Source organism: Arvicola amphibius, chromosome 5 (genome assembly GCF_903992535.2).
Source record: "Arvicola amphibius chromosome 5, mArvAmp1.2, whole genome shotgun sequence".
Taxonomy (NCBI): Eukaryota; Metazoa; Chordata; class Mammalia; order Rodentia; family Cricetidae; genus Arvicola; species Arvicola amphibius.
In genome coordinates this window covers 13,641,085-13,664,700 of record NC_052051.1, presented here as the reverse complement: position 1 = coordinate 13,664,700, position 23,616 = coordinate 13,641,085, and the positions used below count along the sequence as shown (strand labels likewise).

General features: G+C 51.7%; 1 protein-coding gene across 3 annotated transcripts in view; it reads left to right on the top strand.

Annotated features, from left to right (window-relative positions):
• Positions 1 to 23,616, top strand: part of Slc12a5 (solute carrier family 12 member 5) — a 36,685-nt gene that overhangs the window by 687 nt on the left and 12,382 nt on the right. For 2 of the 3 annotated variants that reach the window (XM_038330263.1, XM_038330264.1), the window contains exons 2-11: positions 11,903 to 11,997; positions 12,317 to 12,448; positions 12,799 to 12,945; positions 13,745 to 13,799; positions 14,283 to 14,413; positions 17,067 to 17,308; positions 17,980 to 18,191; positions 20,079 to 20,249; positions 20,448 to 20,546; positions 20,679 to 20,736. In XM_038330263.1, the coding sequence (XP_038186191.1) occupies positions 11,903 to 11,997; positions 12,317 to 12,448; positions 12,799 to 12,945; positions 13,745 to 13,799; positions 14,283 to 14,413; positions 17,067 to 17,308; positions 17,980 to 18,191; positions 20,079 to 20,249; positions 20,448 to 20,546; positions 20,679 to 20,736 (1,342 nt within the window). Of the gene's footprint in view, positions 1 to 6,733; positions 6,801 to 11,902; positions 11,998 to 12,316; positions 12,449 to 12,798; positions 12,946 to 13,744; positions 13,800 to 14,282; positions 14,414 to 17,066; positions 17,309 to 17,979; positions 18,192 to 20,078; positions 20,250 to 20,447; positions 20,547 to 20,678; positions 20,737 to 23,616 lie in introns of those variants that run through there. The other variant, XM_038330265.1, reaches the window with a different exon arrangement.

Sequence of the window (23,616 nt, the reverse complement as noted above, 5' to 3'; positions counted from 1 at the left end):
TATCCCCTAAAGAAGATCGCAGACAGGGAAGTCGCATCCTGGGTAGCTACTAGGTCCAGGAAGGATGCCAAAGGACCCAGTCTCAATTCCCCGGGACTCAGCTCCCTCTGAAGGAGAGCTCCTGAAGGGTTTGGGGGAGCCGGAGTTGGGGGGCCCAGGGCAGTGATCTTGTAATGGAAGTCACGCGCAGCTACAGTGGAGAGGGCAGAAAGATCCTTCTGGCCTTCCGAAGCGAAGTGACATCCTGGTTGCAGACAGAATCTCCTCTGCAAGGGCCACTTGCTGGGTTCTCCCTCTCCCCGGCGAATGGGTTTGGAGTAGCCCCAAGGCCAAGAGGAGAGAGCCTTCCCTGGACGCTAGGGGTCGCTCATGAGCCGCGGGTGAGCTGGCCTTTCCTGGTGCTAACACATGCATGGTTCTTAGGGGGATCCTTCAGGAGGCTCCTCAAGGTATGGACAACTCCATGTCTGGACTTCTTCAGGTTCCATTCGGGTGACCCGACCGCCTCGTGGATGTGGAAACTCGGTTTTCTTCTCACTCTCTCTCTTTACTGTAACTCCTCTTGCTTCTCATTTTAAAAAATGGCTTGTTCAGCCTCTCAGAATCAAAAAATTCAGCAACGCTGAGTCTCATTACCGTTTTCTCTTCTCATAAAACCCAACTGTCCCTCGTGATTTGGCCACTGACCTCCAAAATTGATCCTGAATTCTGTTACATCTCTCCTCTGCTTGTCACAATCCCCTGATCCAAGACGCTGACGTTGCTCACATAGCCAGGACCACATCCTCCTCTCTGGATTCTCTGCCGCCAGCCCATTCTAACCATTCCACGAGCAATGCAAAGATGCCCACCACTGTAGGATAAAGGCCAGACCCTTTAGTGTGTCATTCAGCTTCTTTCCTCATTTGCATCTGGTACATCTCTCCCTGTTCACCCCCACCCTCCTTCCACAGCTAGGAAAACTCCCACTCATTCTGAAGCCCTTTCCCCTTTCCTTCGCTCCCAGGAAGAGGTAGTCATTCCTCCTCGGCCTGCCCACTGGAGCACATCAACAGATGCTGGTTGAAGCGTACCAAAGACAGAGATCATGTCTTTTATCTTCGTGTTCTGAGTTCTATACCCAGAGCCTGACAGTGAGCGATCGGGGCTCATCAGATGAGAGTGTGTGGCTCTGGTCTCCTCCCTCTTTGCCTTTTCTCCTCCTGTTCTTCAGACCTTGGCCTGGGAATAATGTGTTGGGGACTCAGGTCCCAAGGTGATTGCTCAGTCTTTCTGCTCATACTAACACCTGCACCATTGGCATAAAGCATAGAGCCAGAACCTGACTGTCCAAGTGTACGTGGGAAATGAATGTGAGTATGGGATGTTGTGTGCTTGTGGCTGAGGCTGTGTGTGCATGTCTTGATGTGTATATCCCACACCGGCTTCCATGACCTGCCAAGAACTCAGTGAGCCAGTGCTCATGTGTGTCACGGTACTGCCAGTGTTGTATGATGGACACAGCATATAGATTTCTGTTTTTGTCTGTGGGGTGGGCACGTGTATCTATGAGTTCATTCAAAGGTCCCCTTTGTCATGATTTGGGTGACTCTTTACCTCTCAAGCCCTCAGATGACCTCAAGCACCTCCTCCTTGAAGGTCACTGAGCGGGGAATTAGACGCGTGCTCCCAGGGGGAGCTTAGCATCTGGTGTCTTTCCCACAGCTGTCCTGTGTCAGTGTGCAGACAAGAGTCAATCTGTGAGCAGCTCAGAGAGATGCTCGCCCACCTCTTGTCCCCAGGGTCAAAGGGAGCGGTGACAACATATGTAAGGGTGGGAGGGGCTGTGGGGACACTGGCAAACCATATACGTGTGAGCATCGTGTTTTATTGTGGGTCCAGTGTAGGGTTTGCCATTGTGGGGTTGCCTGCTTCATGACCTACAGGGATGAAAAGGTTAAGTGAGAGACTCAGCCTCGAATACACCGTTAGCCCTGACTGCAGCATGCATGCTTCGGGTGCTTGTCTTGGTCCGTAGGAAGGAAGGTGGATGGTAGCCTCCCAGGATAGAAGTAGACAAATCCTTACAGCTCTGAGCCAAGCCCACATCCTTTCGCCCACACCCCCATCCCTCGGCTTTTCAGGGGGAGGCTGGACAGTGGAAAGGGACCCTAGGATTAGCCAGGCTCACAGAAATTGAGGCTTGCCTTCATGGAAGGGCAATGAATTAATTTTTGCAAGGGGATGAAGCAAGACCATAGGATGGACCACATATTCTCTGGCCCAAGCTCTGTGATATCACCTTGAATATGCTGCTTTCCTTCCCTGGGGCTCAGTTTACCTGTCTGTAGTGTAAAGTAGGCAATGTCCTTCCAGCCATAAAATAACTAAAGATGAGCTTGTAGCAGTAGTCACACCTCACACCAGTAATTCCAGGAGGCTGAGGCAGCCTAGCCTGAACTATAAAGAAAGACCCTTCAAAAACAGAACAAAACACTTCAAATGACAAAAATGAGGCAAGAGTTTTTGATGCTCTATAAGGGTGGGGCCTCCCCTGGATTCAGATCTTCATGCTTCAATCTCTCTCTGTGTAAATTGGGAAGAATGATGCTGTTATTAGTGTGTGTGTGTGTGTGTGTGTATCTCTGTGTGTGTGTCTGTGTGTGTGTGTGTGTGAGACCATGTGTATGTGCTGTCCAATTGGTTTCACTACCTTCAATCAAGACTCAGAACCTTACTGCCCACCTCAGCCCAAGGTGAGCCCTAGGAATCTCCATGACAACAAACTGGTTACGAACAGGGCTGCAGTTGCCATGGTGACAGCCCTCTCTCTCTCTCTCTCTCTCTCTCTCTCTCTCTCTCCCTCTCCCTCTCCCTCTCCCTCTCTCCTTCCCTCCCCCTCCTTCCCTCTCTCATTCTCATCCTCCCTCTCCCCTGCTCTCTTCTCAATGAACCAGAGCTATCTACAGGCCCCAGCTTTCCAGGCGGGGTGAGGGTAGGGTCGAGTTACACGAGAAGAGGTCCAGATTGGGAAATAGGGAAGATAGGCTGAGTCTGCATGGGAATAGGGGGCTGTTGGGGTGCTGTTGCCATGGCGACGGGCTGCAGCCTGTTAATTAAGCCCCCGGTTGCCACGGAGACAGTGGTGGTTGACGTGCTCTGCTGCAAGCCCTGTATGTGTGGGGTGTGCAATGCTCTGGACTCATCAACTCTCTGCCAGCATTTGGGTCTGGAGGATAAGGCGTGCATGTGACAGGAGGAGGGGTGAAGGAGAGGTCTTGGGGTCTTAGCTCCATGACAGGAGGTGGGTAGGTCAAGGGGGTGATACTGTGGTAATAAGGATGGGTGGGGAATACTGTACCAGTGGACAAAAAGGTACAGTTGGGTCTTCCAGCCTCCTCTGGACAGCTCCTATCCTGGCTTAGTGGAGATGCTGGATTCTAGTCTCCACTTGTAAATTCAGCCCACGAGGAAAAATGCCTCCCATTCCATTTCCATTTCTAGACTCCAATTCCATCATAAGTGGTAAGTGGAAAAATAATTTATAAAGTCCTTCCTTGCACCTCAGTCTTCACGTGGTGGAAGGCAGTTCCACTGAGCTTCTCTCTGAGAAGCACAAGGTGGGGGGGGGTATGAATTTTAGAGACTCTGAGTTCAAAAATAGGAGCCTGCTCACTGTCTCTTAAACTGCTCTATCCAGGGGCTTTCCTCTCCTGTCCCATTTTCCCAGGGCTCTGGTCTTCTGCATGGGGAGGGTATGCTGAGTGGTCTCTCTGGTTCCTGGGCCTCAGAACTGAAGGCTACCTCTTATTGGCCAAGGCCAGGCTGGCCATGTAGGAGGTGCTTGATGTGAGTTTTCTGAAAGCCTCACCAGGAAGGCAAGGAAGAGGGCTTAGCCTCCCTGAGCAGTGTCAGTTGAAGGGCTTGGGGACTCTTTTTAAGACTCTAACTTTGCTTGGTCTGGACTCCCCAGGAGGAATGTTTTTCCCCTCCCTCACTTTGCAGTTCCCTGTTTGATTTGGCACTCATATGTAGACCAGGCTAGCCCCAGACTTGTCATGAGAACACTGCCTCTGTCTCCTGATGGGTGTGCACCACTACAACCAACCAGCTGGCTTCCCTCCACCCCTAAATACTTTGTGCTGTTGAGGATTGAACTTGGGGGACTTGTACATGTTAATCAAGCTCTCTCAAACAGAGCTATATCTCAAGGCCTCCTCAGGAAGAACTCAAAGCCTTTATCCAAGACTTTCACTTTAAGGAGGCTGATGCTGAGGTCCAGAGAGAGGAGCTTGGTTTTGTCCGGGAATAAATAGATTTCTGCAGCAGAGGACAGGATAGAAGCAGTACCTTCCACATTCCAGGTGGCTCTCCAGGTCAACTCTAGTGAGGATTCACAGAGGGGGCAGTCACTCTGGCCTTTACCTGTTTTCTGTGGTGATCCACATGTCCCTATAGACAGGTTTATTCCCTGGATGATCAGAGATGTGATAGCACTAGGCCATAGACCATAGATAAAGAAATATGCCCCTAGGGAGACATCCCAGACTGTAGATTGCTGGAAAACATCTCAGACAAACACACTTTGTTTTACCTTTATGCATACCTCTACAGTGTGCTGGTGTGTGTGTGTGTGTGTGTGTGTGTGTGTGTGTGTGTGTGCGCGTGTGTGTGCATGTGCACACGTGCATGCACGTGACTAATTGACTCTGGGATAGTCAACGGTACCAAATAATCACACCTTCTTTAAAATATTATACTGTTACTGTGCATGTATGCAGAATGTGTAGACAAGACAACTTGCAAGAGTTGGGTCCCAAGCATTGAACTCAGGTTGTCGGTCTTGGCTGTAAGTACCTTTATCTACCACTGAGCCATCACACCAGATCCCAAATGCTCACATCTTGTCTGAATAGTTAATTCTCCTTCATAATGGATTAGCTGGGTGTCTACAAAACTAAGTCTCCTCAGTTGGCCTGAAACCACTGACAAATTCCACAGGGCCAGTATGGCAGTCGGCCCTGTCCAAGGTCCCGAAAATGCCTGCATTGTAAGGTATCTCTGCAGATACGGGAGACTTTCTGCTCCAGCCAAGAGGCCCCAGGATCTTTGAAACCTGGGCATAAAAGGGGCAAAACTCATCCCAGACTAAACCCCTGTTAATTTTTCCTTTCTCTTTTGAAGCGGAGAATCAGAGGCAGCTGAGCAGCATAGATATGATTGTATTCTTGTCTCTTTCATTGGAGGCAAGATCAATTTAAAAAGAGGTTCTGCTGAAGAGCGACCTAAGCTGGAGTAGATAGAAATGGGTACTAGACTGAATTCTGCCATTCATTGGCATTCATGGGCAGTCATTTTCTGTCTTGGTGCTTAGTTTTTTCATTTATGAAATGAAAACTGCAATAGATAAGACGAACAGTTGTTCTGCCCGGGATTTTGAGGACTCGAGTCAGGAACCAGAGTGACTGTAAAGTATTTCCATTACACTTGATGGTATGTTTAGATCTCCCAGATGCAAAGGGTCCAAACCTCAGATGTCACTGTCTGCAGCGAGTCTGGACTCTAGGGTTGCTGAGGGTTCCCAGGGTAATCAAGCTCCTGGGGGAGGGGCTGGAGAGGAGGAAGAGCACAGAAGAGCATGTCAGGGCTGGAAAGCCTCAGAAAGCAATCCTGGATTAGGGGATTAGACACTCCTGCCCCAGGAGAAAATCTGGTCCCCAACCGGCAGGCGGCCTCATTCTTCCCTTCCCCCACTCTGCTCCTGGCCAGCCTGGGGCCAGCAAACCCTCCCTAGGGGCTGCACCATCTCGGGTGAAAAGGTGGTATTGCTGAACCTCACTACTGCCTGCAGCTCACTGGACTTCACCCATAAATTTTCCTACGTCAGAAAGCCCCGTCTGTGGTGTGGGCTCCAGGGACGTGTCTTGGGGTAGGATGCTGTGACTCCAATCAGCATGAGCACCATGAGAGAGTTCTCTACAACTCCTCTAGTGGCAGCCACCGGTTTAAAAACAGGATGGGCCAGACAGATCCATTGACCTGAGGCCCCTGGGGCAGCACAGGGACTCACTGATCGGGGGTCCTGGGTTCCATCTTCCTTCAACTCCAACCTCTAGGACAGAGGTATGGGAATGGGTCGGTTTTCCTTCCAGGCCTTGCCTCACCCTTATATTTTACAGTGCCCGCCCCTGCCGCCTCAGTTCCCCACATCTTCCCTCCAGGGGTCACCTCGGACCCCCAGTCAGGCAGCCGCTGCGGGGCCGCCTCCCCGCGGCCGCGACCTAGTTCCCTGCCGTTATTTTTAGGGCGCGGGATGGCACCTGCCCACGTGCCGGGCCCCGCCTGCGCCGGAGAGTGGGGAGGTTGCTTCTGCTCTAGGAAGCAAGGGCCGCGTATCCCGCAGCACCCTCTCGATTCCACCCGCACAAGCCCCCAGTTTTCCGGCGAGGGGGCTACTGGAGTTCTCTGTTCGCCCCTCATCCCCTCTCCTCCCTCCCTCCGCCTCCCCCCCCCAAAAAAACCCGCCAGTGGCTCACGCCTCCTGCATACGGGATGAGGTGAGCAGCGCCGCTGCTGAGAGGGGGCGCGCGCGGGTGTGAGCGTGTGTCCGTGTGCGAGTGTGTGTGCGCCGGGCGGGCGGGCACTGCAGCTTCTTCCTCCGTGGAGCGGAGAGCGAGCGAGAGAGCTCGAGCAAGCGAGCGGCAAAGGCGGGCAGAGGGGCGCAGGCAAAGCGAGGCAGCCATCCCGGAGCCGGCGCCGCGCAGCCACCATGCTCAACAACCTGACGGACTGCGAGGACGGCGATGGGGGAGCCAACCCGGGTAAGCAGTGGTCCGGGGGCGGCGGGGGAGGGGGCGGCAAGGAGGAGGGCAGCTTCGGGGTGAGAGGCGGAGCGGGGGCCGCCTCCTGTAGAGAAAAGCCGGGGACTGACCCGGGCTGCGGATGCGGAGGCCGCCGTGAGGCTTGCTCCATTGGAATGCGATAGGCGCTGTCCGAGGTTCTGGAATGCGCCGCGCTCCGAGGCAGATTGGGGACCCCGGGTTAGGAAGATCCGCGGCCTGGGGCCAGACTTGGATTAGCTAAACCTGAGAGGCTGTTGGAAAGGGATGAAATAGCTGGAGCAGGACTGATGTGCCATTCGACGGGCAGGAGGGAGGCTCCTTTCCCCGAGAGGGGACCCGGGCGTCCTGGCGCAGAGCAGGGAACAGCGGCTTCTGGGGGCGCAGTCTGCTGCAGTCCCTTGCTCTGAGCTTCCAGTTGGAAGGTGGGGGAAGTGATGGCTCTGTGGTTTGGAGGCATATGATAGCTCCCGTCTGGGCTGCAGCGTCCCCTTAAGGGGTACTTAGTGCAACCAGGACACCCTCCCCAAGGCTCCCTGAAGTCCTGATCTCAGCCTGAAGCTACCTCCTCTGTGGATTTTCAGGTCTACTTTGCCGAATTTCCTCTCCCTCTCGGTTCTCCGTGGGTTCCTATTCAGGACAGGAAGCAAGATCCCTTCTTCCCTCTTTCCCCTTCTCTTGGTACCCTGGGTCAGCAGGATGGTTTTCAGGGCGGGGCAGGGGGAAAGTCTCTACAGTTAGCTCTTTTAGCATCCTGGTGAGGCCTCAGAAACAGGGTCTCAGTGGCTGAGTCCCCAGCGCCGTGGCGACACTGCGGACTCGCTGCGGTGGGTGCAGAGACTTGTCAGGAGCTGAGGGGCTCTGGAGCAAATCCTTGTGCAGTTCCGGTTCTCCGTCATCCTTCACTGCAGTTTTTTTTTCTGCTCTGAGGTCTTGGGGCCAGGCACCCCCTCGGGCTTCCAGGCCCCTCGCCGCCCCCCAGCGGTCTCAGGCATCCATCACGGCTGTCAGTCGCCCCCAGCCCCCACGCTTTAGCGGCGTTGCGTCCCCTGCGCACTAGCGCATCTCCAGTGCCTGCTGTCTGCGCTCAGAGCCTTCAAACGCTCCCGTAGACATTGCTTGACCCTCTGGGCAGAGACTCCCACAGACCTCCCCAGGAAATGGCCCAAGGCCCCAAGAACTGAAAACATGATCTCACAGACACTAGCAGGTTTGACTCTGAGGTCCTTGGTTTTGGATCACAGTCAGAGCCAAGTGGAGGCGTGGGAAGGCTGGGGGCATCTGCATCTCTGGTCCTTTGTCCGAGACACCCCATTCCCATTCTCCCACGGGGCTGAGTCCTATGTAGGGGACAGAACTGGTGCTGGCCAGCTCATCCATCTCTCCAGTGACCCTGGGGTCACCTCTTCAGGCACTTCTCTCTTGGCTGCAGGGGGAGGGGGTTGCAAAAGTCTACTCTGCGGCAGCGCCAGGCATCTTGAAGCAGTGCTCCGGGAACGAAGGAAAGGGATGTCACTTCCTCCCGGGGTCCTTCTCAGGTGCCTCCACCATGAGACATCCCTGCTCCCCAGAATGGGTTCTGTGTATTCTTCAGCACCTACTTCCTACACCGACCTTCACTGGACCTCTGTGTTTCTATGGGGTTTCCTAAAGAAGGCACATGTGTGCTGGAAGCAGGATTCTAATAGTTCTTTCCAGTTCTCAGGACTCCCTGTACATTTCTAGACACCGCGTGTAGCAGGCCCACCTGGAGACTTTCTATATACAGAGTCCAGCGCTTGGCCAAACCTAGGTCAAGCATTCTGTATCCCAGAGTGGGAAGGTCTCCCCTGGACTCTTGGTGAAGGTGATAGGAGGAACTAAAGACTTCTCGGGTCTGAGCAAAGAAGGACCAAGAGCCCCTGACTCTGAGTATAGATTCCTGGAATTAGATGGAAGGATCTGGTGTTGACCTCAGAGTATGAGGGCTCCACTGAGCCAAAGAAGATCCCAAGGATTTTGTCCCTGGCATCCAGATCTCCTTCCCTTTGGGGTCAGACGACCCTTTCCCTCCCCAAGCTGCCCTGGGGATTCCCTTCAGGCCCAGCCTCTGGCCTCGGGGGGAGGCTCCGTAGCCTGCGCCTGTTTCCTCCGGCGAGCTCTGGCCTCCGCAGCTTAATTGAAAGCCGATTCAGGCTGAGAGCTCCCAGGGGGCGGGGACGGGGGCGGGGGCGGGGAGGGCTCAGCCTGGGTCTGGGCTGCCTCTTGCGCGCCACTAGAGCTCTCCCAGCACCCAGACTCCTGGCTCTGGGGAGTCAGGACGAGTTTCCCCTTTGCTGTCCTGCTCCTTTGAGAACGCAGACGCTCACTCCCCATCCCCCTTAACCAATGAGCCCAGCGTTCCAGGCAGGGGACAAAATCAGCCCTTGGCTGATGAGGCCCGGAGCCTGGCGTCTGGCCCAGGCAGCGGATGGAAAGGCGGGACCCAGGACGAGCCTACCATGCTGCCCCCCTCCCCTGCGCTCCTTTCCTGGCCGGGATCGGGCCTGTAGTCTGGCTCTGCGCTGCGCGCTACGTTACATAAGCGGCTGCGGGCGCGTGGCCGGCTCAGCGCGCTGCGCGGTCGGTCCGCGCTGTCGCCATGGAGACTGGCGCCTGGCCTCCTAGTTACGGGGTCTCTGGCCAGGGTGTCCCCCTTCCAGTTGGCTAAGCGTCATCCGCTGGGGCAAGGAAGGAAGGCTTGAGAGGGGACGCAAAAAACAGAGAGGAGGGGCTCTTCTGATGGTGGTCTGGGACCTAATGGAGGGTGCTTCTAAGAAAGGCACCCAGCTGTTCAGAGAAGTCCTTAAATCTTGCAGCTAAGGGAAGGATGTGGGATAAGAAGCCCAGGCTAGATGGGTACCAGGTGTGCTAAGAACGGTAGTTGCAATCGTAGCAGTAGATACTCTTGGGTTGCCACCATGGTATGTGTTATTTCAGTTGACTCCCTAGTCATTTTATGAGTTAGTTAGGCCAACTTAGTATCCCTTTGCAACAGGAGACAGAGCCAGGGAGGCTGGTACTGAAGCTTAGCTTTCCCAGCTCAGTCCTTTCCTGAATTGCTAGGGATTTTTCTCTTACACCCCACTAACTTCTTGCCACCTTCCAACTATCCTGTGGCAAGAGCAGAAGGCATCTGGCCAACATTTTAGAAGATGGGACCCACCTCACTCTCATTTCTCCTGGTTTCTGGTCCCAGACAGATCTTTTCAGATTCTGGGGTCTGAGACGGAAGCTTTGCTGAATTTTCCTCCAAATACTGTTTGCTGAACATCTATTAAGTGCTGGCTATCACAGGGAGAATGGGCCTGTTATTCCCAGGAACTCACCTCCGTGAGAGGAAAAAATGGCTGGCGGCCTGGTTAGGCAATCAGGCATTTCTGCCTCAACGTGGCAAGGTGGAGGTGGGTGTTTTTTGGAGCAGGTGCTGTTCCCTGCCCCCAAATTTCAGACAGGTTGAGATACATCATGCTCGAGAGAGGTCCCTGGCCGGGTGACTGAAAAGGGGTTCCAGGAGGCAGGGAGGAGGATGCTAGACAGACAAGGACACCAAGAGATGAGGGCTAGGGGACTCAGGGTCCACAGGGCCTCAGCTTTACTTGGAACTTGGACAATGGTGATTCTTCCCCAGAGTCCAGGAAGACTGGCGCTGAAGGAAGCTGATAGCTGGAAATACCCAGTTATGTCCCTGGAAAACTCATATCTTGGAGGGACCCTTCTCTGCACCAACAGTTTCTCCTTGGCTTGGCACATTTCCTCTATACGTTTGTGTGTTTACCCTTGGGTCTTCTGGTGTGCAACTTCTTTCATGGACATTGCTCCCTCCTTGTGCCCAGGAGGCTTCTGGACCTTCCCATGGATCACCCTCACTAATCCCCACCCCAAATTCCTCTCTTGCACACTTCAGTCCATTAAGCTATAGCACCATCCCACCCATTGGCCCATGCTAGGAACCCCAGGCTTTATCCTGGATTCTCCCCCCGCCCCTGTCCCCAGACATCAGGCACAGCAATGCTTCCATAATGATTGACACTCGAGTCTTTCCATTGCCCCACATTACTGTGACCGAGGTGTTGTCAGCCTGCGCCCGGACGGTGGAAATGTTCTAGTCGTACTTCTCACCTGAAGCCAGAAGGCTTGCTGCAATACTCCAGTCAGGTCATGACACTCTTGGGCCTGAAACTTCAGTGACTGCCATTGTCCTCTGGATGGGATCCAAATTCTTCAAGATGGCCTGGCACTTCCTTAAGGCTCACACTGCCTTGAGTCATCTTCTCCCAAGCCACCCTTCATTCCTCAGCCCCAATATGCCCCTTCCTAAGACTCTTGCTAGATCACGCTTTGTTCAGCAGTAACCTGTTCTGTTGGCTTCCACATCTGGGACATCAAGCACACTGTTCTGGGTTCTCTGTGCCTGGAACACTCTCCTGCCACCCCGCAGTCTAGCCCTTACTCATCCTTCAGTTCTCGGCTGACGCGTCACTTCCTCTGGGAAGCCTTCTGTGACCTCTTAGGCTGGGCTGTGTGCCCTCCTGTGTCCCTGATGTTTTGTTTCCTTCGCAGACTCTAGCAGTCCTGTCTACTGCTTCTCCCCTGGCTTTGGCTTGGGTCTCTAAGGACAGGAACAGTGTCTTAGGCTGCTTGATTCCTCCTCTGGCCATTCTGTTGACACATGGGAGAATGACAGTGAACGGGGGTATCCTTGGGAGTTTTGGTGGCAGGGTTCTCTGCAGCCCTCTCTAGAAAAAAATCATGTATGCACCCACATACTAAGATGGGCTCATTTATATCCAAGAAGGAAACTCTGAAGACTCGCGGTAGATGAACCAGGACCCTTCCTCAAGAGCAAAGAAGGGACATGCATGTTCATCAGGCACTCAGAACAGCCAGTAGTAAACTGGGTTCTTTATCCACGCTGCCAACCAAAATCACGCAAGAAGGCAGTGCATGCCCAGTTTCTCCAGCCTGTGACCCAAGGCTCCAGGTGTTAAAGTGGCCCCATAGCTCTATGCAGGATGGATAGGGAAAGAGTGATGGGTGTCACCCCTGACTCCTCTTCTTCTCAGGTGATGGCAACCCCAAGGAAAGCAGTCCCTTCATCAACAGCACTGACACCGAGAAGGGGAAAGAGTACGGTGGCAAGAGCATGGCCCTGTTTGAGGTGGGCTGCTTGGGCGACAGTTAGTCACGCTGGCTCATCAGAGCTCCCTCCCTCCCTCGGGAAGAGTAGACGCCTCTCCATTCCTCCCTCAGGTCCACCATCTTCCCCAGCCTCCCTAGCCCTCCTTGGTCTCTCCTGCCTTTACCTCGTGGTTCCCGGCCCTCCTCTCCTACCTCACCACTTCCTTCTCCTGTCCCCCGCTTCCCCCTCCTCTGTTTCCATTGCATCCCAAACTCAGTGGCCTGACCTTCGTCCCCATCTCACTCCAATTGCTGCCCCGACCTTCCTGCTCCCTAACACTGACCCCTTTCCTCCATAGGAGGAGATGGACACCAGCCCTATGGTGTCTTCCCTGCTCAGTGGGCTGGCCAACTACACCAACCTGCCCCAAGGAAGTAGAGAGCATGAAGAAGCGGAGAACAATGAGGGTGGAAAAAAGAAGCCGGTGCAGGTGGGGCCTTGGGGGAGAAGGGATGGGAGAGGAAAATGGATCTGGATGGGGGAGTGAATGACACAGAAGAAAGAAGGAGGGCGGTGGCTATGGGGGTAGGGGAAGGAATGGGAGATGAAGGATGGAGGTGGTGGCGAGGAGGAAGGAGGTGTTTTGAAGGACACATGAGGGAGGCAACGGGAGGAACCTGGAGGCAGGTAGAAAGGAGAAAAGGACGCAAGAGCTAGAGGGAAGAGGGATGAAGGGGGGAAGGCAAGCGAGGAGAGGCAGGGAAGGAACATGGAGGAGGTGTGGTCTAGGCTGTTGGTACTGAGTAGGGCTGTAGAGACTGATGCTGGCCTCTCTGGCAGGCCCCGCGCATGGGCACCTTCATGGGCGTGTACCTCCCGTGCCTGCAGAACATCTTTGGCGTCATCCTCTTCCTGCGGCTCACTTGGGTGGTGGGCATCGCCGGCATCATGGAGTCCTTCTGTATGGTCTTCATGTGCTGCTCCTGTGTGAGTGACCCCTCTCCTCTGCTCAGTGAAGACAGCTAGGGTTTGCTCAAGGCCTGGGGGTGTGTGGGGGGAGGAAGCATGAGACCTGAGCTTTTTATAGGAGTCACTACTTGTGATCTTTGAGAGTAAATTAGGTCTGACTGGTCCTTCCTGAGTCTCATAGGCTTCTCTCTGATGACTGTCAGCCAGGCTTCGCCTGTGTGCCTGTGTTTGTGTACCTGCACAAGTACTGCAGATTCATTGATGAAAATGGTAAACGCAGAGAAGAAAACAAAATTCAACATAATTGCATAAGAGTTAACATTTTGGAAGGTCCCTACTCACACACACAAAAATGAGATAACTCACAGATAATTTTGCAATTGATTCTTCCCGTCCACCTTGGAAAAAAAATCTAATATCTATTGAACACCAAGTTCATATTCTTGTGTCTTCACACATAGCCTTGGGACCACTTCGAATATGTCAGTGCTGAAGCTATGCCTCCCATTTTATAGATACAAATACTGAGGCTTGAGAAGTGAATTGTCTTATGAATTGTCCTAGGTTACCTAGGGGCCAAACTAGAGTGACCAGAGTTCTCTTGTATGTATGGCAGCTCCTCCCATTTTCATGGTGAATAAGAGGTTATTTTTTGAGAAGGGCTTGGCATGTGCAGAGGTTGGAACAGGCCCAGAGAGAAGCTCAGGAGAGGAGAGCCTGTGGGTTTGGCTGGTGGCTGTGGGGTATATTGGCTTGGCTGCCAGCCAGGCCACTGCTGCCCCCAGCAGCCACCATTCTGATGATCTCTTTCCTGCAGACGATGCTCACAGCCATTTCCATGAGTGCAATTGCAACCAATGGTGTTGTGCCTGGTATGTGTCCGGGGCCTTTGCAGAGTGGGGGAGGGCTGGGGCCCGATGATTGACAGGGGACAGAGGAACAGGCTTTGTGGGCCATCAGAACCCAAGACCCAAGACTGTCTTGCAGACCAAGAGCAGGGCTATTATTGTTCACGAGGTAGGTAAGGGCGAGCCTGTTGGGGTTAGGGAAGGAGGCAGATGCTGGTGTTGAATAGGGCAATGGTCACCTTCTCCCCTACTCAGCCTGAGACCCTCTTCTCTGCCATCCTATTTTCTGAGCTATGACCTCCTTACAGGGGTAATTAGCAACATGGGAATAATTACTGCCGCAAACTCCATGCAGAGTGGTTGGCTGAGTCTCCTGTAGTCTCCTTTCTGGGGCGGCAGCCTGAGGTCTAGAGAAACCTTCTTCTGCCCTCTGTCCCTAAGTCCTGCTCACTGCAGAGCTGCCCAGGGCTCTCCTACCCTCTCGCTGATACTAGTTTTTTTCTGCAGCTGGTGGCTCCTACTACATGATTTCCAGGTCTCTGGGCCCAGAGTTTGGGGGCGCCGTGGGCCTCTGCTTCTACCTGGGCACTACTTTTGCTGGGGCTATGTACATCCTGGGTACCATCGAGATCCTGCTGGTGAGAGGGGGAGGGGAGGAGGCGTGGGGTCCCAGGCTGTCAGCCACTTAACCAGTGTTCCCTGAACTCCTTCTATAGGCCAGGCCACAGTGCCTAAAGCTAAGGCCAAAGGGAAGTCGGATGTGGTCTGTCTCGAAAGAGTTCCCAGTCTGGCTGGGGAGACAAGATACAATAATTATGTAACACAAACAGCTGTGGTTTATCAGGCACCCACTGAGCTCTCGGAGCTCCAAGTGCTTTACAGTCATTATCGCGAATCCTTAGAGGTTTAAGTATTATGATGGCATTTTACGAATGAGAAGCCCCAAAAGGCAAATAGATCACTAGCGCAAGGTCACTCTGCTATGACAGAGGCAGGTTGGTAAGAGTTAAAATAACAGCTGGAATAATGAGCTCTCACCACATTCCAGGGACTTGTAAAGTGCTCTTTGGGCCAGGCGGTTGGTCGTGGTACACGCTTTAATCCTGGCACTCAGGAGGCAGAGGCAGATGGATCTCTGTGAGTTTGAGGCCAGACTGATCTACAAGAACTAGTTCCAAAGCTACAAAAAACAGGCTCCAAAGCTATAGAGAAACTCTGTCTTGAAACCGCCCCTCCCCCCCCCCCCCCCCCGCAAAGTACTCTTTGGATGTCAGTTGCAGAGCTCCGATAGATGTTCTTAGACTGTAAAAGAGAACAATGAGGGGCCATGTAGAGTGATCTCTTAGGATGGAGGGAGTCTCGGAGTCCGGACTGAAGGACGGACAGGGCAGCTGCCTAGGCCTCCGGTTCTTTCTGTTTGGATGGGTGCAGATTAGGGACCCGTGTTTTAAAGAAAGGGGTGCAGTTTAGTTGCCTAGAGTGCTCCAAGTCCTGGAGGCTTTGCTTCTCAGAACAATATACATGCTACACCTGGGAGGTGGAGGCAGGAGGATGAGAAGTATGAGATCGCCCTCAGCGACATAGTGAGTTTGAAGCCTGTCAGGGCTGCAAGAGATCCTGTCACAAATGAAAAGAAAAGAAAAAGTGGAGCTAACATTTCCCAATCCCCTATCCTCCGCAACCCCTAAGATTTTGAGAGTAGCAGTCCCCCCACCCCAAGAATCTCTCATGTGTTAGAAGATGGCCATTTTATGGATGAGACAGCAAGGCCAGAGAGTCTCAGAAACGTGTTGAGGGATGTGAGCCTACATCCCTCTGGTTTTCAGGGTCTTTGCTTGCCCACCGTCCCCATGGTCTTAGGAACCAAACAGACAGAGCCAGAGCTTCTGGTTTTGGGGCAGGAGAGAAGAAATTGGGGACTAAGGACTGGAGGGGGCACATTGGGGTAAGCACTTTGGACTCTGTGACTTATGGCATCTCTAGATGCATTGTTAAACAGTTCTGCCCACTGCCCGACACTGGAACAATGTCAGAGTGAGGGAGAAAGGAATCTAGTGAAAATTAGAAGCATTTTAGTGTGTAGCTCTCACGTTTCTGTTCTTTAATATGATATTTTGTTCTGTCTTTGTAAAACACAACTCCACCTATAAATATTTCCTCAAGAACCCGAAAACTCCCTTTATTTCTAAATAAAAGGTAACTTAAACAAACATAAGAATTGTAAGTTTAATGTAGACATTTTAGAAAGTATGAATTATGCAAGACGTCACATTTTAATTATTCAATAAAAGCTTCCGTTGTCCTTTTTTTGTTGTTGTGTTGTTGTTCTTTTCTTTTGTTTTTTGAGACAAGGTTTCTCTGTGTAGCTCTGGCTGTTCTGGAACTTGATCTGTAGACCATGTTGGCCTTGAACTCAGAGGTCCGCCAGCCTTTTCCGTCCAAGTGCTGGGATTAAAGGCCTGGGCCACCACACCCAGCTACTTGTTTTCCTCAGGCAGGGTCTCCTTATGGTCCAGGCTGATTTGATACTTTTGATCTTTCTTTCTCAGCCTCCTGAGTGCTTGGATTACAGACACTGATATTTGGATATCCCTACAAACACATCCACAATTATATACACACATATGGGTAAATATTTCCACATATAGATTTATAGAAATGAAATCATAAGATACATTGTCTTACAGAACTTTGACCTTATTCACCCAATGCTAACACACATAGTTTTTAAACTCTTGAAATGAGGTCTTGCTATGTAGCTTAGGCTTATATCAAATTCTCCTGCCTGAGCTTCCCATAGTTTGGGATTATAAGTCTGTACCACCATGCTCACCATGGATAGTTTTAGAGTCAGTCCCTATAAATTCATGCCTTTTCTGCCTTTGCTGCTGGGGATCGAATCCAGAGCTTGTATTCATACCGAATGTACTTTTTATCACTGAGCCATGCCACAACCCCATGCCATCCTTTTAAGTAGCTTTGTAGTTTAAGTAGAAATACAATACCCTCTAGGGATAAACATCTATTTTCCACCTTTATATCATAAATAATAAAAGTAATAACTATGATTAATAGCTGTAATAAATAATAGCAGTGAAGAACCTTCCCCAACATCTTTGAGTGCTATTTGTATTGGCTGCTTCATAGACATTGCAAAAGAGCCCATACCATCTTTAGCCAGGGCATTGTTGATGGATATCACTTCCCATCTTGGAGATCATTCCCCTGGGGTGAGTCTCAGCTGGCCTTTCCTGGGTCATCTGTCTGACTTGCTTTGCTCCTTTCCTGCAGGCTTATCTCTTCCCAGCCATGGCCATCTTCAAGGCAGAAGATGCCAGTGGGGAGGCAGCGGCCATGCTGAATAATATGCGGGTGTACGGCACCTGTGTGCTTACCTGCATGGCCACTGTGGTCTTTGTGGGTGTCAAGTACGTCAACAAGTTTGCCTTGGTCTTTCTGGGTTGTGTCATCCTCTCCATCCTGGCCATCTATGCAGGGGTCATCAAGTCTGCCTTCGACCCACCCAATTTCCCGTGAGTGCTGTCTTTCTGAGTCTACAATATTGTGGCCCTCCCCGACCCAGCTCAGGTCAGCATAGTAAGAATCTCTGCCAGGTCCCTCTCTCTTTACCTCTCAGAACTGGAGTGTGTGGGTTGTGAGCAACATCCCTGCAGGGTAAATGTTTCCCATTTAGGTCAAGTTCATTCAGGATGGGATAACATTTTTGGAGGTGGGAAGAGGTTCTCTTGAGTGTGTCAACTGCTTGCTGCTGGAAAAGGAACACACTCTGTGAGGTGGGGAAGCTTCTGGATGGGTCAGCCTCCTGGAATGGACAATCTTAGTTTTTGGCACCTTCCCCAGGGTGGAAAAGAACCCAGAAGAGAGAACCCAGGGTTCAGGTCCCCTTTGGTTCTCTTGCTCCTCTGGTACAGAGTTCCCTCTATCTCAGTGGCAGATTACAGGGCGCTGCGGCTGCTGTCCATGGTGCTGAGCACAATAGCACCAACAAGCTTGTACTCTACCTTGTCTGCATGCTAGACTCGCTTGGGAAACTATAGAAACTCCAATGGCGTGCTCCAGACAGAACCAGAATCTCTGGATGTGGGGCCCAAAAATCTGTGTCTTTAAAACTCCCAGTGATTCTACTGTGAAACCAGGGAGCGGTCTTGTTCTTCCCACCTCCCTTGCTTGCTTCTCTCCCTAGGATCTGCCTCCTGGGGAACCGCACACTGTCTCGCCATGGCTTTGATGTCTGTGCCAAACTGGCTTGGGAAGGAAATGAGACAGTGACCACACAGCTCTGGGGCCTTTTCTGTTCCTCCCGCTTCCTCAACGCTACCTGTGATGAGTACTTCACCCGAAACAATGTCACCGAGATCCAAGGCATTCCTGGTGCTGCCAGTGGCCTCATCAAAGGTTGGGGGAAGGGAAAGGGCTGGCGTCCATGGAGTGCCTTGGAGATTATGGGTTAAGTTGTCAGGATTAGGGGCATTCCTTGGGTTTCAGTCAATTCAGTGAGCTTTAATTGGGCATCTTGTGTAGGCCATGTTCCGTCCTAAGCATTATGGAGAGGGAGAGGTGAAGGAGTGGAATGCACTTCATTGTTATTGAAAAGAAAGCCAGTCTGATAAGTGTTCTCTGCCTACTAAGTACTTAACAACCGTGCTAAAGCACTGGGACCACAGCATACACGAGTCTCAGTACTCAGCCTTAGGGATTTTAGTGACAGATAGATGCATTAAATAGATTCTGATCCATAGAGATGTGTGTTCAGTGAACAGAGAACCACGAGGAGACACAGCATCCATATATATCAGATGTCAAGAACAAGGCTTCCTGCACTTGCCAAGGGAGGCTTTGGAGGACAAGCAAGAGACTGTCAGTTGTATAGGGGAAGACGGGAATTACAGAGCGAAGCACAGCCTGTTTAATGTGTGTGGCCGTGAGAATCATTTGGATCGCAAATCATTTGATGTGACTTGGGGGCAATGTACAAGGAAAAGATGACACGGAATGATGCTAGAGAAGATGGCACAGGTCAGACTGTTGCAGGCCCTAGAAGCCTTGCTGCAGAGTTTGGGTTACATCCTGAAGGCAGGGGTGCAGAAGGAGGCAGATGCTATGAGCCCAAGAGAACGAGTTCTCTTCTGAGAAACAGGGATGGTTTCAGTGGCAGTGGAGTAGGGTTTTTTAACTAGAGCTGTTCTTCTGCCCTGGAGGTGGTCAACCCATCCACATGCACACACATATACGTTCACACTTTATTTTGTGTGCTTATATGTATATGTACACACATGTCATGTACATATAGAGGTCATAGGGACATCTTGCTGGGGTCTGTTCTCTGTTCTCTCCTTCCACCATGTGGCTCTCCGGGTTTGAGCCCAGATTATCAGGTTTGGCAGCAGGTGCCTTCACTGACTAAGAGATCTTGCTGGTCCCTGGAGATGTTTTTTTTTTTTTTTTTTTTTTTTTTTTTTTTTTTTTTTTTTTGGTCATCAAAACTAGAGGGATTGGGGCTAGATAGATGGCTCAGGGGTTAAGAGAACCAGAGGACCCAGGTTTGATTCCTGCACCCATCACAACCATCTGTAACTCCAATTTCAGGGGATCTGAAGCCTTCTGGTCTCTGCAGGCACAAGGCACATATGAGGTTCACAGACATGCATGCAGACACAATACCCATGCACATAAGACACGAGGAAAACTTGAGGGCGGCCGCTCACGTTTAACGTGTAGATGCCAGGCTTCTGTCTAACACCCTGAGGTGCTGTTTGATAGCCCCTGTAGCGGAGTCATCTACCCCAGCTGCCACTGGTGCAAGGTGGAGGAGCCCTGGAGGGGGAAGAAAAGCTTGTTTGAGAAATATTAATGAGTGGTGACGAGCAGAAGTCGAGATGCTTTGAAGCAGGGGAAGGGAACAGGAGCAGTTGACAGCAACGCCAGGGTGTTTGAATTGATTGATGCTAGTGCCATTACCAAGATGAGAGATGCAGGGACAAGCTGGGGCTTGAGGGCTGATGAGGTCAACTGGGGACGTATGGAGTCAGTCTTGGAGAAGATTTTCTGTGTCTGTCCCACTAGATTGGGCTGTTTAAGGGCAGGGATTCAGTCCCACTCAGCTTTGAAATCTGTGCCCCCACCCTGGCGACATGTAGGAGCTCGGAAAGTGGTGTGAGGGAAGGGCCGGTTGTGGGAACGAGATCTGGTTGGTCTTACCTTCCTGCTCCCTACCCCTCCTGGTCTAAACTCTGGCCCCCAACTTCCGGTCGTCGTCTCCCTGAGTGCCTCATCTTCCCACAGAGAACCTGTGGAGTTCCTACCTGACCAAGGGGGTGATTGTGGAGAGGAGCGGGATGCCCTCGGTGGGCCTGGCAGACGGCAGCCCTGTCGACATGGACCGCCCCTATGTCTTCAGCGACATGGCCTCGTATTTCACTTTGCTTGTTGGCATCTACTTCCCCTCGGTCACAGGTGAGGGGCAGCTGCGGGGAAGGCCCGTGCCCGGGAGCAGGGGGGCAGGGCAAGAGGCTCTCCCTGCCACCTAAGCAGTAGGCAATTGTTCGGGCCCTATGGGAGAGAGGAAGGAATCTACCAGGCTCCCAACTCCAATATGTTGTGTCCTTTCCTCACTGGCCCCGGCTTCTCTCTGAACTGCTCTTCTGCCTACAGGGATCATGGCTGGGTCCAACCGGTCTGGAGACCTGCGGGATGCCCAGAAGTCCATCCCTACCGGAACCATCCTGGCCATTGCCACCACCTCTGCCGTCTGTATCCTACATAGCTGGGTGTGGGGGGCGGACTGCGGGAGGTATGGAGGCTGCCACCTTCTCTGGTGGCTCAGGATGGGTGGGTGGGGCACCACCTTGCTAGGGATTCTCCTTTATTCTCTATCTATCTTAGACATCAGCTCTGTTGTTCTGTTCGGGGCCTGCATTGAGGGGGTCGTCCTGCGGGACAAGTAAGTGAAGGAATGGGGGTGGGTCTTGTCCCGGGGGAGGGGCAGGCTCAGGAAGACCTGGCAGGGCGGCAGGGACCTGAGCAAGGGGCCAGTGGGTAGAAGACCACAATAGTTGGTCTACTCATTTTCTTCTTATTGAATAGTTTATCTTTCTTGTCACTGGAACTTAAGAAGCTCCACAGATGTCTCCTTTGGTTTGGGATAATGATATATTTATTTAAGATCTATTCATTCATTCATTCATTCATTCATTCACCTAACACCCCTGTGTATTGTTCACTGCCTTGAAGGTTCTGAGGGAAGCAAAGAGCAACACAGATTTTTGTACAGGGCTACAGAGAGCACAGGGGGTTCAGTGTGACCCGGTCAAGCAAACACATTAATAAATATATTACTGCTAGTTTTAAGGTAGTTTGACTTCCTTTTTTTTTTTTTTTTTTTTGGTTTTTCAAGACAGGGTTTCTTCTCTGTATAGTTCTGGCTATTCTAGAACTTGCTTTGTAGATCAGGCTGACCTTGAACTCACAGAGATCACTTGCCTCTGCCTCACAAGTGCCAGGATTAAAGGCAGTACCACCACACCTGGCCCATTTATCTCCTTTAGTCATAGACCTCCCAGAGATCACCAGGGTCCCCTCACCTCAGCTCTTCATCTAGCATTTGAAGGACTTCAGCAGACATCCGGGGAAAAGCTGGAAGGGGCTTCTGTACATTGTAATCTGTCCTGCACCAGCCACAGGCCCAAAGCATTAGACTAAAGCTCAGCTTGTGTAAACTATTATTATCATTAATAATAATGTGCATCAGGGTTTTGCTGCATGAGGGTGTCAGGTACCCTGGAACTGGAGTCACAGTCAGTTGTGAACCACCATGTGGGTGCTAGGGATTGAACCTGGGTCCTCTGGAAGATCAGCCAGTGTAGACTTGCCCTGGTCACTGATCCCTAAACAACACACTGTGACATCCAGGTCCACAACACTTCCAGTGTGTTAGGAGTTGTAAGTCATCAGACGCGATTCTGAGTCTTCAGGGAAGTGTGTGCCTGCCGGTGGATACTTTGTCACCTGTAGATCTGACCACCACAGAAATAGGCATCTTGGGAACAGGAACCCACCCCACACAGATTCTGAGTGATGCTTGCCTCAGTTTTCCTTCCCAGTTTCACTAAAGTTTTTATTTATTGCCAGCCGTGATGATGGTGTACACCTTTAGCCCTAGCACTCCAGAGGCAGAGGCAGGCAGACCTTTGTGAGTTCAAGGCCAGCCTGGTCTACATAGTGAGTTCCAGGCCAGCCAAGGTTGTGTAAAGAGACCTTGTCTCAAAAAATAAATTATTTTTATTGGCAGTGTGTGTGTGTGTGTGTGTGTGTATGCGCGTGTGTGTAAAAGGGAGAGGGTGTGCATGTGTTTGAAGGTGTGTGTGTGTGCCATGGCACACGTTTTAAAGCAGCTTGATGTGCACGAGTCTCATTTAACCACAGACCTCTCATGAGACTGCCTTGCAAGGGTCCGTGTTTGAAGGACAGGCACTTTTAGCCCCGAGTTATCTCACTGGCTCCTTTTTAAAGTTTTATTTTCCTTTACGCTTTCAGTGTTGGAAAGGAACAACTGATGCAGCTAGGAAGGGAGGGCATTACAGGCAGTAGGGACATTTTCCAGGGTGAAGAGGAGAAACGTGTTATGCATGTCCGTGTGCATACTTAAAGCTGTACTGGGTTTAGCGCCCTGGTCCCTCGCTTCTGGAGAGCATGTGAACACACAAGGACCAGAGGTGGGGGGAAGGGACTCACATTAGTACTTTGTTTTTTGTTTTTTTTTTTTTTTTTGTGGCAATGCAATGGGGTTGTGAGGCTGGGCTGGAGTCAGGATGGGGAACTGGGCTGCAGTCAGGGTAGGGGCCTGGGCTGGAGTCAGGATGGGGAACTAGGCTGCAGTCAGGGTAGGGGCCTGGGCTGGAGTCAGGATGGGGGCCTGGACTGGAGTCAGGTTGGTTGCCTGGCTTTTGCACAAGGAAATTAAAGCTTGATTTTGTTTTAAGAAATGGAGTCCACTGCAAGGTCTTTTGGTGGGGGTATGGCCCAATCAAGTGAAAATTTGCTTCTGTGATGTTATTTTAGAGTCGTTTGACCTCCATGCATCTCATTTCATCACAGACCTCTCTTGAGAGTGCCGCCAGTCCAGCAGTCCCTCAGTCATGGCTCAGCAATATCCCCTGAGCACATCTCCAGGGACAGGATTCCAGCTGCTAAGCAGCAGCTCCACCTTCCCTCCTTCTCCACCTTCCCTCTCTTCCCCCTTTCTCTCTCTGTCTCTCTCTCACCTTTTTAAGAATACTTGTTTTTATTTTATGTGTATGAGTGTTTACCTGCATGTATGTCTATGCACTGCATACATGTCTGGTGTCCATGGAGGTCAGAGTGAGTGCTGGATCCTCTGGGACTGGAGTTCAGGCAGGTTGTGAACTGTCATATGAGTGCTGGGAACTGAACCAGGTCCTCTGGAGCAGTGACCAGTGCTCTTAACAGCTAATCCATCCGGCACACGCCTTTAATGCCAGCACTTGGAGACAGAGGCAGGCTTATCTTTGGGAGTTCGAGGTCAGCCTGGTCTACAAAGTGAGTTCCAGGACAGTTAGGGCTGTTACACAGAGAAACCCTGTCTCAAAAAACAAACTAACAAACCAAAACACCAAAACCCCCCAAACAAACAAAACAAAACAAAAAACAAACAACATCTGATCCATCTACTCTGCCTCATCCCTCTTTATGGAGGTGAGGTCTTGCCGCACCGCTCAGGCTGCTCTGGAACTCTTGGGTTGAAGGAGTTCTCCTGCCTAGCTTCACGTGGCTCAGATTGCAGACACATGCAAGCACACATGCG